This window comes from Rhinolophus sinicus, linkage group LG13, assembly GCF_036562045.2.
Source record: "Rhinolophus sinicus isolate RSC01 linkage group LG13, ASM3656204v1, whole genome shotgun sequence".
Lineage (NCBI taxonomy): Eukaryota > Metazoa > Chordata > Mammalia > Chiroptera > Rhinolophidae > Rhinolophus > Rhinolophus sinicus.
The window spans coordinates 13,284,327-13,301,030 of NC_133762.1; the positions used below are offsets into that span (position 1 = coordinate 13,284,327).

At 52.5% G+C, this 16,704-nt stretch overlaps 1 protein-coding gene across 2 annotated transcripts in view; it reads left to right on the forward strand.

Annotated features, from left to right (window-relative positions):
- Positions 1-16,704, forward strand: part of ALPK3 (alpha kinase 3) — a 36,761-nt gene extending 20,057 nt beyond the window's left edge. For both annotated transcript variants that reach the window (XM_074318318.1, XM_074318319.1), the window contains 9 exons: positions 4,050-6,105; positions 6,731-6,878; positions 7,206-7,333; positions 7,459-7,494; positions 10,063-10,343; positions 10,843-10,931; positions 11,656-11,879; positions 14,471-14,519; positions 15,093-16,704. In XM_074318318.1, the coding sequence (XP_074174419.1) occupies positions 4,050-6,105; positions 6,731-6,878; positions 7,206-7,333; positions 7,459-7,494; positions 10,063-10,343; positions 10,843-10,931; positions 11,656-11,879; positions 14,471-14,519; positions 15,093-15,438 (3,357 nt within the window). In that variant the 3' untranslated portion in view covers positions 15,439-16,704. The remainder of the gene's footprint in view (positions 1-4,049; positions 6,106-6,730; positions 6,879-7,205; positions 7,334-7,458; positions 7,495-10,062; positions 10,344-10,842; positions 10,932-11,655; positions 11,880-14,470; positions 14,520-15,092) is intronic.

The window sequence follows — 16,704 nt, forward strand, 5'->3', positions numbered from 1 at the left end:
CAAGATAATTTAAACAATCCTATAACTGTTCAATTGCATTTGTAATTTAAAATCTTCAAAAAAAAAAAAAAAAAAAGTCTTTAGGGCCCGGTGATTTCACTGGGGAATTCTACCAAACATTTAAGGATGATGAAACCCCAGTGTCAGCCCTGGGTCTGGGTTTCAGGGTAAGAAGCGTCCGTGGCCTTGACACTGCCCTGCTCCATCCCCGTTCAGCTCCTGGTTTGTCCCCTCCCCACCAAAGCCAGCACTCCAGGGGGTTACCCGCCTTGGGGTTCATTCCTGTGCACCTTCTGTGTGCCTGGGCCTGAGAAGGGTGCAAAGGGGCATCAGACTGGGTCCTCCATCTCGGGGAGTTTGTGGGGAAGACAGGATGCCAAGGGAAACCCTCTTTGTAATGAAGATGCTCAGAGAAGCCACTCGGTTATGCCAGGTCACACGCTTTTTATTCTAAAGATCTACTCGACGTGTTTCCTCATATCTCCACAGAGCTCCAGATGTGGACACACACACACACACACACACACCACACACCACATACCACATACACACACACACACGCGCACACACTACATACACATACTGTTAGGTCAGCGGCTGTAGAAGTACAGGAAGTATTCCGTCGTATAGTTATTGGCACTAACTGTAACCCCGGGTCTCTGCTGGGCCCTGTTCGGAGGGGAAGAGTTCACAGATTAGCAGGTGACACATGCTCTTGACAAATAACTACCACACAGCATGAGGGTACAATGATAGAAATAGGTACATTTGCCATGGGTAATGGGTTAGGAAGCCACTAACATGTTTTGGGGGCAGGGGAGGAGGGAACTCAGAAGTGTTCACAGAAGAGCACGCACATGAGTGAGGTGCTCAGAGGAGAGGAGGCGTCCTCCGGGTGGCCCAGGAGAAGGGGGAGAACGTCCGGCAGAGAAAACACGAAGTGCTTGTGAAACAGCACAGTAGTCAGTGCAGGAGGTCAGTGCTTTTGGGTGGAGAGACCCCTGAGGTGAACCTGGGGAGAGAGACCTGGGACCCTCGCCAAAGGATGGGCCTTATTGATCACACGAGGATTTATTATTGATTTTTATTTTAAATGGGATTTCATTAATATATGTCCTTGCATGTGGTGTAGAGTTTGAAAAGTATAAAAGGTATGTGGACAACATTGAATCTTTCTCCTCCTTACCCCACCACCCAGATCCTCCTCCCGACGTCGGTTGCCGTCGCTGCTCTCTTGTGTCTCCTGCCAAAGCTATTTTCTGTGCATTGACAAATACGTGTGTGTCTGTGTGTGTTTTTGTGTGTTTTCCACACAAAGGTGGCACATGAGACTTTCTACCCTGTACCTTGCTTTTTTATTTGTATGTTATATTTCTTTGGAATGTGGTTGTACCATAATTCATCAGACCAGTCCTGTGTTGATGGAATTATAAATAACTTCTAGTCTTTTGCTATTGTAAACTATGCTGCAATGAATATCCTTGCATGTAAGTCCATGGGCACATGGAAGCATATCTGTAGGATAAGTTCCTAGGAATGGAATTGAGTAGACGTCAATGAGTAGACGTATTTTCAGTTTTCCTATTCTTAGGTGATTTCCAACTGCTGTGCACAGAGGCTGTGCCAATGCCTGTTTCCCCATCCCCGGGCCTGCAGAGAGGAGTCCGAAACTCTCTGCTCTTTTAGGCGAGGGCTTTTAGCCTTTCTGCTGTATGTGATGAGAAGCCCCCGGGAGGTGTTTCAGCAGGGGACTGTCACTATCAGATTTGTGTTTTGGGGCGATCACTTGGAGTGCAGTGAGGATACGAGTTTAGCGGAGGCAACAACTAGAGTCACGGGTACCAATTAGGAGGCTTTGCAGTAGTCCAGGCAAGACGGGACCTTTGGCAGCTTGGGTTCGGGAGTAATTGGCGCTGGAGACCGAGGGAAGGGAGCGGACACTGAGACATTGAGGCAGTGGGTTCCGAAGGACTCAGGGACCGGTCAGGCTGGAGGTGAGGGGAGTAAAGATAGCTTTGGCTAGAAGTTCTCTTTTCATGAGCCTTGTGTGCAAAGTCAGGATTTTCTTTGTAAATGTATATCTCTCATGTCTATATTAATATTTCTTAGACTATCGGAAGTTGAAAGAAAGTTCTAGTAGCTGTTTGTCAGCTCCACGGCATTTCTAATATCTTACTGGTTGTCAGAGAAGTTAGAGGAATGTTTTTGTTAAAATTTTTTGGTCTTTGGTCATTTGGACTCACACTTGAGAGCCTCTGATAGTCACCAAACTCTTCTATTTTTCCCATATTCATACCATTCATTCAAAATTCCATATGTAGCAAGTAACTTTACATTTCCTACTTAATTCAAATATAGTTTAATTATATATTTTAAAAAGTCTTTCATTATATGGTCTGTTTTGGTTTTGTGTGTAGTTCTTCGGATATTTAGAAGTATTTGTATATAGTAATTTATAATTTAAATTTTATATAATACATAAATTTTTTATGATAAACAATGATAGTTTCCACTTCTTCCCAACCCTTTTTCCTTTTCATTTTTTTTATCTCTTGTTAGCCCAAAGTTTTATTTCTAAGTGATTATCGTTGTATGGTTAACTACCCTGTATTTCTGTTACCTGGGTTTTCAGCTCTCAGTAATGTCTTTGGTTCCTGGCTGGTGTAGGTGACACAGTCATGGAATTTACTGCTCTTGTCACCATCTGCTTCCTCCCCCTTTTGTGCTAGTTGAGCAGTTCTGCATTGTCAGAGCATAAAACATTGACGTTCTGATCTGCCTCTCTAAACGGCTGTGGTTTTAGTCTTGGTTCTACAGTTAAATATATACTTAATGCTCACCGTCGCTTCTTTGGCTGTGGTTTTCTTAATCATCTTTGGGCTGACCAAAGTTTGTTCTCTTACTAGTTTCCTCAAGCAGAGCTCCTTGTGTGTTCAAACCAGTTTACTTAGTTTAGCAATTTTCAGGAGGTTTCTGCAGGAGTGTCTTTTTGATGTGTTTTTTGAGATCCGCTGCCAGTGGGCTGTTCCACTTTTCTTTCCCTATTTCCGTAGACACCTCTCTTCCAGATTTTCACCCAGCCCTCCAGGATCCTACAGCTCTTGTTGTAGGCGGAGTTTTGAGGTTTATCACCCAGGATGAGTCCTTTATCTGCAGTAACTGTTTTGCTAGCATATTCTGAGACCTGCTGAACAGTTTCACTATTCACCTGCTGAGCTGCTTCACTATTTCTTCCCCCCCTCCCCCGTACAGTTTTTGTCCCGCTCAGCCCCCTAGTGTTGCATCTATCTGCTTTTGACAGCCCTGTCCCATTTTTATTTTTAGTTTTTGAGACCATAGGTTTTATTTGCTTCCCGTTTCACTAACAGTGGAATTTGCTTTTTTTGTTTGTTTGTTTACTTTGTTGGTTTTGATTGTATCCAGGAGGAAAAGAGGCAAACTATTGTCTTACACTATGTTTAGACAGGAAGTCCTTTACTTACATTTCAGTGGGTGGCATTATAGTATAACAGCAAAGAACATGGGATTTGGAGCTCGACACAGCTGGCTTCCAAACTAAACTGCCACTTCCTATCTGATAAGGGATAAATCAGACCATCAGTGTTCTTAGCTCTAAAATGGAGATAATTCTCATAACTATTTCAAGTTGCTATACGGGGCAATTGGTGCCACAGAGAGGGACAGACAGATTGCTCGTAAGCCCTGGGGAGAGGAGACCCCCTCCAAGTGGCCGGGGTGCGGGTGGGGTAACACATGAGCAGGGCCTTCCAGGAAAGGCAGGATTTCTTCAGGGAGAGGTGGGAAGGGCTGGAGCTGGGCCTGGATGCTTGGTGTTGCCTGATCTAGATTCTGGAATCAGGGATTGGGCAGGTGGACTTGGCACTTTGTCACATGTCCTTTACCTCCCAACCCCCAGTAGGCCCCCCGAAACCAGGTGTCAGGATTCACGGGGCAATTGTGGCCAAGGTCAGAGGAGGCTGGACTGCCAGACTGGAGAGAGACCCTGAGGCACACGAGTGAAGTACTTGCTTTTGCCCATATGTTCTCAGGTGTCAGAGTCCCAGGTGGCCCGCAGCAGCACTGATGCAGCCTCTGCTGGTGGCAGCACCCCCAGAAGTCAGGGCGTCACTGAGCCCAAGGATACCGAAACCCAGGAAAGTAGGGGAGCACATGCTGATGGGAAACCCGGAGGCAAGAGGAACACAGAGGCAGATGGGAAGATGCAGGTGGATGGCAGGACACGAGGAGATGGAAACCCGAGGACACAGGCGGATAGGAAGACACAGGTGAACGTGACACAAGACAGTGAGAGGCTGGCTTCAGACAGGAGTTCTCCGGCGGATGTGGTAGCACAGGGAAGGGCAGGGACGCAGGTGAAGAGGACACAGGCAGGTGAGAGGACACAGGAAGACCAGGGGATACAGTCGGAGAGGGGCAGGCGCACAGCCATTGAAGGTCAGTCAGAGGACGAGTCGCTGGCCTGCCTCAGCCCACAGCCCAGAGCTCCTGAGCACCTACCTTCAGAGGGTCTCAAGTCTCCTCGGATCAGTGAGTGTTTTGAGCAGGCCCCAGAAAGGTCCTCTGTCCCAGAAAAACCTGGTTTCATGCTCAGATCTGAGGAAGCAGCAGTCATAGTCTCCGAGAACCAAGAGGAAACTGTGTTGGGTCCCCTGGCAGGGGGCCTCACGCTCCCAGCGCAGCTGCCTCCTGAGGGTGGCTTGGAGCAGACGGGAGGAGAGAAGTGCCGGGGGCCGGAGTGGTCAGGCCTGGTCAGGGACAAGCCGGAGGACGGCCTGTTCCAGTGCCCCGCGGAGGAACAGAGGAGGGACGTGCTGTCTGTGGATCCAGGCTGCTGTGCCCCTGCCGGCCTAGGCCCTGAGGGGCCCTCTCTTCCAGGGACTGACCTGACTCATAGCTCACTGCAGGGGCTGCCTAGCACCCCGGCTTCTCAGCACATGAATGCAGCTGCCTTCCTGCCCTCCGGGGAGCAGGACTTGCTCAATTCTGTCCCCCCACTGCACTTGGGGCTGGGAACCCCCACCCAGAGTCACCCACCAGAAACCATGGCAGCCAGGAATAAGGGGGCCTGCACCAAGACGCCAGATGTGGAAGGGAGGTCCCCAGACCCCCGGAGCTGTGACCCTGGCCTCATAGATTCCCTGAAGAACTACTTGCTTCTGCTGCTGAAGCTTTCCAGCACAGAGACGAGTGGAGCGGGCACGGAGGCCCAGGGCGGAGCTGCCCCCGGAGGCCCAGCGCCCTCGCCCATGCTGGCCCCCACCGTGGAAGTTGCTGGCCTGAGTCCGCGGACGTCTCGGCGCATCCTGGAGCGCGTGGAGAACGACCACCTGGTGCAGAGCGCACAGACCCTGCTGCTCAGCCCCTGTACCTCCCGCCGCCTCACCGGCCTCCTAGACCGCGAGGTGCAGGCTGGCCGTCAGGCTCTAGCTGCTGCCCGGCGCCCCAGCCCCAGTCCCAGCCCCCTCACCGTCCCGGCCATCGTGGTAGGCGAGGAGGAGGGCCCTGGGCTGGCGTCAGAAGGGCCCGGTGAGGGTGAGCGAGAGGCCCCCCTTGAGGGGCCTGGCCTCCTGGGCACCTCCCAGGAGAGCAGTGTGGGGGGTCAGCTGGGGGAAGCAGGTGGTCAGGCCACCTCTGGTCAGGGCCCTCTGTCAGCAGAGAGCAGAGCCCAGGAACCCTTCCGGGAGGAGGAGGGTCCAGGGGAGGCGCTGCCAGGTCTGCCCGCAGCTACCCCCGAGGAGCTGGCTCTGGGGGCCCGGAGGAAGAGGTTTCTCCCTAAGGTCAGAGCAGCAGGAGACGGGGAGGCAGCCAAGCCTGAAGAAAAGGAGAGCCCCACGCTTTCCCCCCGAGGGCCCAGGAATGGCCTTTCGCCTGGGTCCCCCGGGCCTCCAGGGCGGGAGAAACGCTCCCCTACCCAGGGCCGAAAGGCAGGCCTGCTAGAGGTACCGCAGGCAGTGGAGGAGCCAGCAGCAGAAGACCTGGCCTCCAACCCCAAGGCCAGTGGGCAGAACGCAGAGCCGGCCCTGGATGAAGGCAAGCAGGAAACTCCAGCCAAACCGAGCAAAGCCAAAGAAGACCTGCTAAAAGGTGAGAATGGCGGGTGGGGCTGGCTTCGCAGAGAGGGTGCCCAGCAGAGGACATCCCTGCAGCTGCTGGGTGCCACGTGCCTGCTAGGGATGTACAGAGCGTCACGGTACCCCCTTGGGGATCAGGAAGGCCCGCTGCTTGTCCTTGCCCCGCCACTGGGCATGGTAAATCCCATGGAGGGAACCCAGCACTCAGCACTGCCTGGCGTCAGCAGCATCCTCGCTCTGTCCTCGTCCCCGGAATGCCCTCTGCAGACCTGTCCCAGGAGTACAGAGCGGTAGGGGCAGGACTCAGGCACGCTCCCTGAGTGTTGGGCCTGGAATGCAAAGGCAGCTCCTGCCCTGGCTGCTGCCCGTGTGCTCAGCCCAGAGGCGCTTCCTGGCCTGGGGAGGCAATCTGGTGGTGGGTTCTTTCTAGCTAGGATGTGTGCTTTTGGGGGTCAAGGCAGGAGCCTCAGAGATACAGGTGGGGTGCCGCTGGGGGCCGTGAAGGAGTGTGTCTGTGTGGAGACTTGAATCCGGTTTTCTCTCCGCCTGTTCCACCAAGGACACCCCGGGGTAGGGCCAGAGAGGACACAAGACGGAGGGGAGGTGCTCAGTCCTCTTACCTGGGCCCCTGCTCCCAGCCCCACAGGTGATCCGGAAGATTCGGGTGGAGCAGTTTCCTGATGCCTCAGGCAGCCTGAAGCTCTGGTGCCAGTTTTTCAACATTCTCAGCGACTCAGTCTTGACCTGGGCCAAGGACCAGCGCCCCGTGGGCGAGGTGGCCAGGAGGTAAGGCTGCTGGAGGCCACCCCCCGACCTGGCTCCCTAATTGCAGCAGTCGTGCTGGGCGTCTGTCACCTCATTTAATCCTCACAGTAATTTAGCATTCCCATGGGAGAGAATAGGAAACCGAGGCTCAGAGGTCACTTGCCCCAAATCACAGCTAGTGAGTGTCAGGACTGCAGACCAGCCTGGGGATCCAGGGCCAGCTCCCGTGCCGCCTGCCCCAGAGCTCCCAGCAGCCTCTGGGAGCGGGGTCTGAGGAGCCTCAGACTGCAGTCTGGCCCTGCCTGTGCGTGGTGTGGCCTTCACAGGAAGGGTCTCCCCTCTCTGCAGTGCAGGGGACGAGGGGCCGGCGGCCTTGGCCATCGTGCAGGCGTCCCCCGTGGACTGCGGCACGTACCGATGCACCATCCAAAACAAGCATGGCTCGGCCTCCGCTGACTTCTGCCTCAGCCCCGAAGGTGAGGGTGCCCCCGGCTCTGCCCCGCCTGGCTCCTGGGAGGGCAGCGGCCATCTGTGCAGAGATGGTGCTCTCCGGGCAGAGCAGCCTGAGGGCAGCTGCTCTCTCTCCTTTCTCTCCACACAGTGCTGTCAGGATTCATCTGCAGAGAAGAAGGGGAAGGTACGGAGCCCCTGGGGGAGGAGTGGGGGCCTTCATCCCTGTCCTGCCATCTGCCGGGGGACCGTCTGCAAGGCCTTGGAATCCATTCCAAATGCGCGTTTACTTCGGCAGACAGCTGCCCTTGGCCTCCTTGTTCAGGGGTTGCTTGGGGAGGGGGTTGCAGAAGGACTGTTTCAGAGGATGGTGGGAAGAGAAATAGCTGAGGGAGGGAGTTAACTCAGCCTTGTGCCCTTTGCCCATGTCAGAGCCCTTGACGAAGGGCAGGATGTGCCCCCAGGGCCCGTCAGAACCCTGCCAGCTCCTTCTCGAGTTTCACAGTGGTCTGTGCATTAGATGCATTAGGAGCCTGCTGAAAACGTAGTTTCTTGGGCCCTACTGCAGATCTTGCGATTCCACTAGGCTCCCTGGTGACGGTGATACACCCCAACGTTTGATAAGCATTTTAAAGGCTCCAACATTAAAGGGAGGGAGAGTCTGTGTTGCTCCTGCAAGAGACAGGCTAAGGCTTAGGACTGTGAAGTCAGCGGGTGAGGGAAGGATTCCTAGAGCTTCATTTGCCAACTAATGCATTCATTCATTCAGTCAGCCACCCATTTAATGCCTCATTCATTCAAACAGTGCCTTTTGTTCAGTTATCAAATCAAATTTTAAAAATATCAAATTTAACATCACACCTAAAAACTCAGTACAGGCATACCACGTTTTTATTGTGGTTCAGAGATGTTGTGTTTTTCACAAATTAAAGGCAAGACCCTCCCCCTGCAAAAAAGTTACGACTGACTTTATTGCGGGGGCCTGGAACCAAACCCGTAGTATCTCTGAGTTGTGCCCATAATAATTCTTTAATATAATTAAATATCCAAGTCTGATTGTCCCAATTGTCCCATAAGTGTTGGTTTATTTGACTTAGGAACCACTTGTTGCTTTGGGCTGACATATCCCTTTAGTCTCTGATATGTAAGTTCTTCTTCCCTCATTTGTTTTCTCTCCTTGCCATTTGTTAGTTGAAGTTACTTGATGTGTAGAATTCCTTACATTCTAGATTTTGTTGGTTATATCACTACTTTGCATGTTTCTCTATCCATGTGTTTCCTCTAAACTGATAATCAGATTGAGAGGATTGGTCAGATTCAGGGATAATTTTTTATTTTATTTTTATTTTTGGCAAGAACACTTCACGCATGTGCGGTTCATTTCCTTTTGTATCCTGTCGGGAAACACATAACGTCTGATTGTTTTACTTTTAGTAAATGTTGAGATTGATTACTGGGTTCATTCAGATGTTTTCTGCCTGATCTACCCCTTCTAAAAGTAACCCCCCCAAAAAACAAAAACAAAAAAACAAACAAACTATATCTGATACGCCTTTGTTGTTATCTAGGGGTTTTAAAGTTACCTATTAGTGCCTAAATCCGTTATTACATTAGGGTTTGCAACATGGAACATTTTAATTCTGTCATTTCTTCTTCATTCATTCATTGAAACTTTTCTGTAAAGGAGAAATGGTTATTTGGTTACCCTGAGTTGGTGCCCTAGCAACCTCTAAAAGTTACCAGTGAGGTGTTTTGCGTTTTTTTATACAGGGAGGGGAGTTTTTTAATTACAATTATGAACATAGGGTTTTTGGTTTTTTTTTTGACCAATATTGGTTTCTTTCTTTCTTTTTTTAATTGGGGAACAGTGTGTCTCTCCAGGGCCCATCAGCTCCAAGTCAGTGTCCTTCAGTCTGGTTGTGGAGGGCGCAGCTCAGCTCCAAGTCCAGTCACCGTTTTCCATCTTAGTTGCAGGGGGCGCAGCCCACCATCCCATGCGGGAATTGAACCGGCAACCTTGTTGTTAAGAGCTCGTGCTCTAACCAACTGAGCCATCCGGCCACCTCAACATAGGATTTTTGACATATTTGATATGCTCAATACATTGCAGAAATTATTCATTTTTGTTGGTAAGATTGTCTGATTTTGGCCAACGGAAGCTCCCTTCTGAAGATTGGCTCCTGTGTCTTTTTGAGAAGCCTCCAATCATTTTTACTAGCTTTTTTTCTTTGTGGTCTGACGAGATGTTTCAGGTCCATCCAGTATACTTGTTGTGCTAGCCCTGGAATCAACCATTTCTTCAAGGAGCTCTGGTTCCTTTTGGTGGGAAATGGTAGTGATCACCGTCAGAGCGCTGGGGGCCGTCACTGCTGCTGGATTGTTCCTGCCAACTTCTTGTTTCAGTCAAGCACGTTGGTGGAGATGGAGCCATTTATTCATTTGATCAAAACACCTAATTCTAAAACAGAGTAATTCTGCTCTTCTGTGTTGATTGCCACTTCCCCAGAAAGCCCCTGCCTTCCATAGACCCCAACATCCTTACTGTGTGACAGGCAGGCTCGAGCGCTATTACATGACAGGGTGTAGCAGGTAGTTTGTGCCCTCGGGAGCTCGCAGTCCGGCAGGGGACCCACGGTGCATGCCAAAGCGCAGCACTGCCCAGAGAACACACTAGGATGGCGGGGTGGGAGACGGTCCGGCCACGCCAGTGAGGCAGGAGCTTCTAGTTTTCCACGTTTTTCCTATTCCCCTTCAGTTGGAGAGGAGATTGAGATGACCCCCATGGTGTTTGCTAAGGGTCTGGCTGATTCTGGCTGCTGGGGGGACAAGCTGTTTGGGCGCCTGGTGAGCGAGGAGCTACGAGGGGGTGGACGTGGGCACGGCCTTCGGAAGGCCTCCCAGGCCAAGGTCATCTACGGGCTGGAGCCCATTTTCGAGTCGGGCCGCACGTGCATCATCAAGGTGTCCAGCCTGCTGGTGTTCGGGCCCAGCAGCGAGACGTCGCTCGTGGGCAGAAACTACGACGTCACCATTCAGGTACCAAGTTGCAGCATCCCCATGCCCCTCTTTCCGCGCTCTCACCTCCTCCCATCCCCACCTGGGGCCTGTTGGGAACCCCAATGCGGAGGCAGAAGCCATCTCGCTTCAGTGTTGCGAGGCTCCTGGGCCGGTCCTGGACGAGATTCTGAGATGTAGTCAAGGCTTCGTCTTTGGGGCCTGTTTTTGCAGCAGAATCTTTCCCTCAAACGTGTCTCACACAGGAGCCGTATATGTGAGACTGGAGGGCAGTGACTGGTGGGGGTGGTCTGTGCACCACTTGCTGTCCACAGGGTGGCCCCTGGGCACTGCCACTATCACAGGGCTCCAGGAAGTGCTGTTAGGAAACCACTTTGAAAACAAGTCCAAAGCCTCTTGTTTATAAATGAGAAAAATGAGGTGCGGAGGAGGGAGCAGGGAAGGCAAGCCCCCCGCCCCGCTATGCGTGAGGGAACAGGGGAGCCTCCTTGCTGATCGGCTTGGGGTCTGTCATCCACAGGGGTGCAAGATCCAGAACATGAGTCGGGAGTACTGCAAAATCTTTGCAGCGGAAGCCCGGGCCGCGCCTGGCTTTGGGGAAGTGCCCGAGTAAGTGCCCAGGAGGCGGCAGGCACACACGCCTGCTGGCTTGAGCTTCCACAAAGAGCAGTGACTTCACAGCCGCATAGCACCCTGAGTTATGGCCCTGCACACATGGCCCAGAGCTCACCCCATGCTCAGCGCGTGGTCCCACGAAGCCTAGAAATAAAGCCCTCAGCGTTCACTGGCTGCTCAAGGAGAGCCTCTGCCCTGTTTTGGTCCCCCGCCAGTCACCCGAGGTCCCCACCCTGGGCCCCGTTCTGCTGGGTGCGGATTTGGGCAGCAGACTGTGGGCCTCTCTGGCGGTGGTGGGCGGCAGAGCTCATAGGCCCCCAGGCAGGGCTGCGCTGTGGTAGCAGGCGGGGCGGTGTGGCACCAGGAGTCCGCTCTAAATGGTCATTGCTTCCACTTTGGGACTAGATACTGGGGTCTGGCTGGCATTGAGCCACCTCTGGTTGAATCCTCTCAAGGTGTATCTTTCTGTTTGACACCTGCTGGCCCCTGTCCCTCCCCTAAGCACAGAGTCCTCCTGGGGCCATAGCATGGTTCACTTCTGCTCTGCCAATGGCCTCCATTTCCTTGCCTGGACTCAGGGTGGGCCCCTCTCCCTTGCTGTCCTTCAGTCTCTCTGTTGGAAGGGCCTCCTTTTAGGTCCACGAGTACAGAATGGAGCTGGGGCAGGGAGCTCCCTGGCGCGATGCTGCCTGCTCATTGCTGGTGACACTGTGTTTAGGATCATCCCGCTGTACCTGATCTACCGGCCTGCAAACAACATCCCCTACGCTACCCTGGAGGAAGACCTGGGCAAGCCCCTGGAGCCTTACTGTTCCCGGGAGTGGGACCGTGCTACGGCGCCAGCAGCAGCCAGCAGCTCCGAGGCCATGCAGAAATGCCAGACCTTCCAGCACTGGCTGTTCCTGTGGACGAATGGCAGCTTCCTGGTTACAGATGTGGCAGGTGCGAGGGTGTGTGTGTATCTGTGTGCGTGTGTGACAGCATGCCGGGGACAGGGCGCCGGGCTTGTGTGCTAGTCTGCCACACGCTTTCACACTTGGTGTTTGCTTTTCACGGAGACCTTGCAAAGTAGGTCGGACAGGCACCCTTTTGTATGCAACCCCTATACCAGGGCTTCTGTAGCCTAGTCTGTAACTGCGGTTGCATTTAAAGGCACACACTCCAGGCTCCACTTAACATTAAAAAGGAATTTATTTCAAAGAACAGTACATGAGCTCTAATCAAAACCCACAATCATCTTTTTGAACTCTCCCTCTCTTCTTCCCTCCCTTCCCTGCAGCTTTGCTGTGCACTTTCTCACTATGCCTCCCAAACTCTCTTCCATCGCAGCACACATAGTTTTTCTGTCCCTTCTTTCCCCCTTTCTCTCCCTCCCTCCCCCTTCCTTCATCCTCCTCCTCCTCCTCCATCTTTGTTTGCTTTTTGTTATGTAAACCAACCTAGTCTCTCTGACTTCTTTTTAGTGCATTTCTGTTTCTCCCATTGCCAGATTCTCCCCAACAAAGAAAGGCTCCCAAGCATGAAACCTCTTTCCTTCTCTGACCATCCTCTCCAGGCCTACTCTCTTAAATCGGAACTGGGCAGGAGAGAGGAAAAGATCAAACTTCTCCACAGTGGGAGGAAAGAAATGCTGGGAATATCACACATTATTACATCTGGACCCTGATGTAAATAAGTGAGAAAATCAAAGGCCAGAGAGAAAACTGGCTCAAGTGTGCTTTTCAGTCAAGTTAAACTATACGATAAATACTGTACACATAGCTCCATGCATTGAGGGGAAGGGCTAGTAACACAGTAAGCCATTATCATGCACTCTTTGTTAACTTGCACATTTATCCTACCACCCCCACCCCCCCTCCCCTCCCTTCCCCTCCTCTCCCCTTCCCTCTTATCATCTAACATTTACTAAATACCATGTTGCCCCGAAAATAAGACCTAGCTGGACAATTAGCTCTAATGTGTCTTTTGGAGCAAAAATTAATATAAGACCCAGATATTGTATTATATTATATTATATTATATTATATTATATTATATTATATTATATTATATTGCATTATATTATTATAATAATGTCCCGGTCTTATAGTAAATTAAGACCAGGTCTCATATTAATTTTTGCTCCAAAAGACATTAGAGCTGATTGTCCGGCTAGGTCTTATTTTCGGGGAAACATGGTATTGGAAAGATAAAAAAGTGAATTAGGAATAGTCCTTAAGAAGCTGTGACAAGTATACCAATTTCTATAATGATATAGTGGAAAGACTTGGGAGTCAAAGAAATTAGATTTAACTCATCATTTTCTCTCTGGGTCTCTGATTTACAGAGAATACTGAAGCTCAGATCATTTAATCTCTCTGAGCTGCAGTTTCCTTTCTCTCTCTGGGAATAATTGTATCTACCTACCTTTTAGACTTGTTATGAGGATTAACTGAGACCTCATTTTTTTGGTATTTGTGAAAGCCTTCTGCAAACTTAAATTCTGTACAGGTGTAAGGGAGCCTCGTTATTATAATGCAAAGTGGAATGTGATAAATGCTGAAAGAGGCATGACAGAGAAATTCATATTTATTGCATAGCTCCTATGCTTCAGACACCACATTAGAGCCCTACATACACTCCTATCTTGCCTATGAGATGGCCAGCATAATGCCACTTTTACAGGGGAGGATTAGAGATAGTAAATGACTTGCCAAGTTCACACAGTTCGAAAGTGACTGAGCTGGGATGTCAATCCAGGTCTGTCAGACTCGCCAGCCTACACTTGTGCGTCTGTAACATACAGTGGTACTCAGCCCTGCTAGAGAAAGGCAGCTTCCTAGAAGAATACAACCAGACAATTGGGAAATGGGGCAGGAGGGTCACGAGTCTAATGCATGAATGCTAAGCTGCCGGGTTGGAGACTGGCCAGGGTGGAGAAACTTCCCCGTCACCATTTTTCCTGGCTTTATTCTTCCAAGGCATCGTAACCGTGGAGACTGTCTTGGCTTCTTGGGGTGTTTGCTTGCTGCCTTTTCGAGTAAGCAGAAGCCAGCCTCATCCATTTAGGTTTCTGCTGGTCCGGCCCCGATTTCCGTCTCATTCCCACCTTCTGTCTCTTGCCCAGATAAGCTAGTCTGTTAGAGGAAGGAGAAAGTTTTAGCTCAGAGCCAGAGACCACCCCATCTGTGACCTGATCTGATCCAGCAGAGGCAGGATTGCACAGTTGGAAGAGTTTTGAATCTAGAGTAAGAAAAATTGAACTTTGACTCACCGTGGTCAGTGCTCAATTATTGAATGAATAAATACAGGTGACATACATGGAGTCACTTAACTCTGAGCCTAGCTCCTCACCTGTAAAAATGGGAATATTATTGTTACTAAAAATACAGAGATGCCTACGCTGCCTGTGAGACAGGCCGGTGATGACCCAGTGAGGGCATGCCTGAAGGTGTGCCCCGAGACCTGGCAAGTTCCCATCTAAAGGGAGATCCCTTTTGGAGACATGGGGGCCCTAGAACCTGCCATCAAGTCCCAACTTGCTCTCTTTTCAGGGGTTGGCTGGAAGATGACTGATGTACAGATCGCCACCAAGCTGCGAGGGTGAGTAGTTCTCAAGGACAGACGCCCTCTGGGAGTCTTCTCAGGGTATAACGTGTGGAGGGTCTCGTGCTTCTCCATCCCTGAGGTCCTAGTTGGTCCCCGTTGCACCTGTGGCCATGTAGTGACATCCCAGAGGCCGCCGATCCCCACCTGCTGTGCCCTTGCCCCCAGATCTGGGCCAGCAGCTGTTGCCACCCACACACAGGGTCACCTGGGCTTTCACTGTCCCTGCTCCTCTTCCTTCTCGCTCGGGAAAGCTCATCACAGCACAGATGAGCAGGCTCTGAGCAGCGTGGTGGCCTGGAGTCGGCTCTAATTTACACGAAAGACGCAGCTCATGCTCACACCAAGCGTCCCACGTGACGAAGCCCTTGTGCCAGGGCATAAGAAGGCCTCAGTTTAGAATCGAAGTTTTGGATGCTGCCCGCTGAGGTAGCATCAGGTAGACTCCCCATCCCCCCCCAGGTAGGTAGGCTGTCCCTTGGGCACGACACCCCGGCCGTCCCAGGGCCGGTCCCCCAAGGACCCTCAGTGGGGTGGGACTCCCACTTAGCTCTTCCTGTTTGGCTGCAGATACCAAGGCCTGAAGGAGAGCTGTCTCCCGGCCCTGCTGGACCAGTTTGCCTCCTCTCACCAGTGCAACACCTTCTGTGAGATGCTGGGGTTGAAGCCCCTCAAGGGCCCCGAGGCTGCCCACCCCCAGGCCAAGGCCAAAGGCTCCAAGAGTCCATCTGCCGGCAGGAAGGGCCCCCAGCTGAGTCCTCAGCCCCAGAAGAAAGGCCTCCCCAGTCCCCAGGGCGCCCGGAGGAGCGCCCCAAGCTCCAAGGCCACTCCTCAGACCTCAGGGACAGTCGCCACCGAGTTATTGGGGCAGCCTCCCATCCAAGAGGGGGGCTCCAAGGCCCAAGGCATGCGGTAGCCCCCACAGGAGGAACAAGGAAACAGCTCGAACGATGGAGACTTTCCCCAAACAGACTAACCGGAGAAGGTGCACTGAGGAGGCGCCGCTTGGGGCCTCTCTGCGTAGCCTCTCGTCGGTCAGCTCCTCAGTCAGGCGGCTTTGGTGCCTCTCCTGGTGCCATGTCACCGGGGGCTCCCCGGCCCCCCCTCAAGGGCCCTGGGGGCTGAGACCCTCCTTGAAGTTTACACTGGCCACTGCTGGAGGCTCCTTGAGTCCTCTGCATGAGCTCTGCACCCCGACCCCTTGCCCCAGCCAGACCCTGTCAGGGATGGTATCCCCTGGGGCATGCAAGCCAGCACGTACCCTCTGCCCTTTGCTTCGCCCTGGCCTATCCCTGTCCTCGGGCTCCAGACTTCCTCTGCTGGACCTGGCCCGGTGACTCTCAGGGTGTCTTCTCCTTCTGGCTCCTCTGCCTCATTCATCCAGCTTGCCCTGCAACTAACTTGTCTGTGAGCCCACATGGGGCTCAGGGCTCTTCCAGAACCTGTCATGTCCTTGTGTGGTGGCCTTTGGGGACGCATGTTCTTGCTCTTCTTTCCCCCATCACTCAGGCCCTCACTCGCCTACTTCCCAGGCTTCCTGGCACCCTGCCCTCCACCCCCCCATCCTTGGCTTTGAGCATAGTTGCAGCCTGCTGCCTGCCCTTCCCTGACTCTGCTTGTGCCCTTGTCCGCTGGCTGCCCTAGCCTGACCCAGCACCCTCCCCACCAGGTCCCAGGTGAGGAGCAGACCCTCTGGCCTCTAGTGCACCTCAGTCTACCCTCCCCTTATACTCCATGCCCCTGCTCGTGAGCTGAGAGCTGGCGTGAGGGCCGTGTCAGCAGCTGTGGCCAGAGGGAAGGTACGGACTTTGCGGCACCTCCTGCTCAGCACTGAAAGGAGCTGGGGGCGTGTGAATTTCACATCCCCTCTCGACCAGGGCTGGAGGGCTGGGAGTCTTCTCACAGGGGAGTAGTATGGGAGTTCTAGGAAGGACGTAAGCCATCCCCGCATTGGGGTCGAGGGCTGAGTCTGTGGCTGGTACTTAGGACCCCTGTTCCCCGCCATTAGCTCTGATGCTGGTCACCAGCTCTGGGGCTTCATATGTGGGCTCCCAAGGAATTGCTGTGCCGAGCACCCTGGGTCCTTCCCGGAGCCCCTCCTGGAGGCCCTGCATGGGGTGGGTCTGGAGCTAGCCTGTTCCCCTTGGAATGCAATAAAGGCAGCAACTGTGTTTCCTTCTCA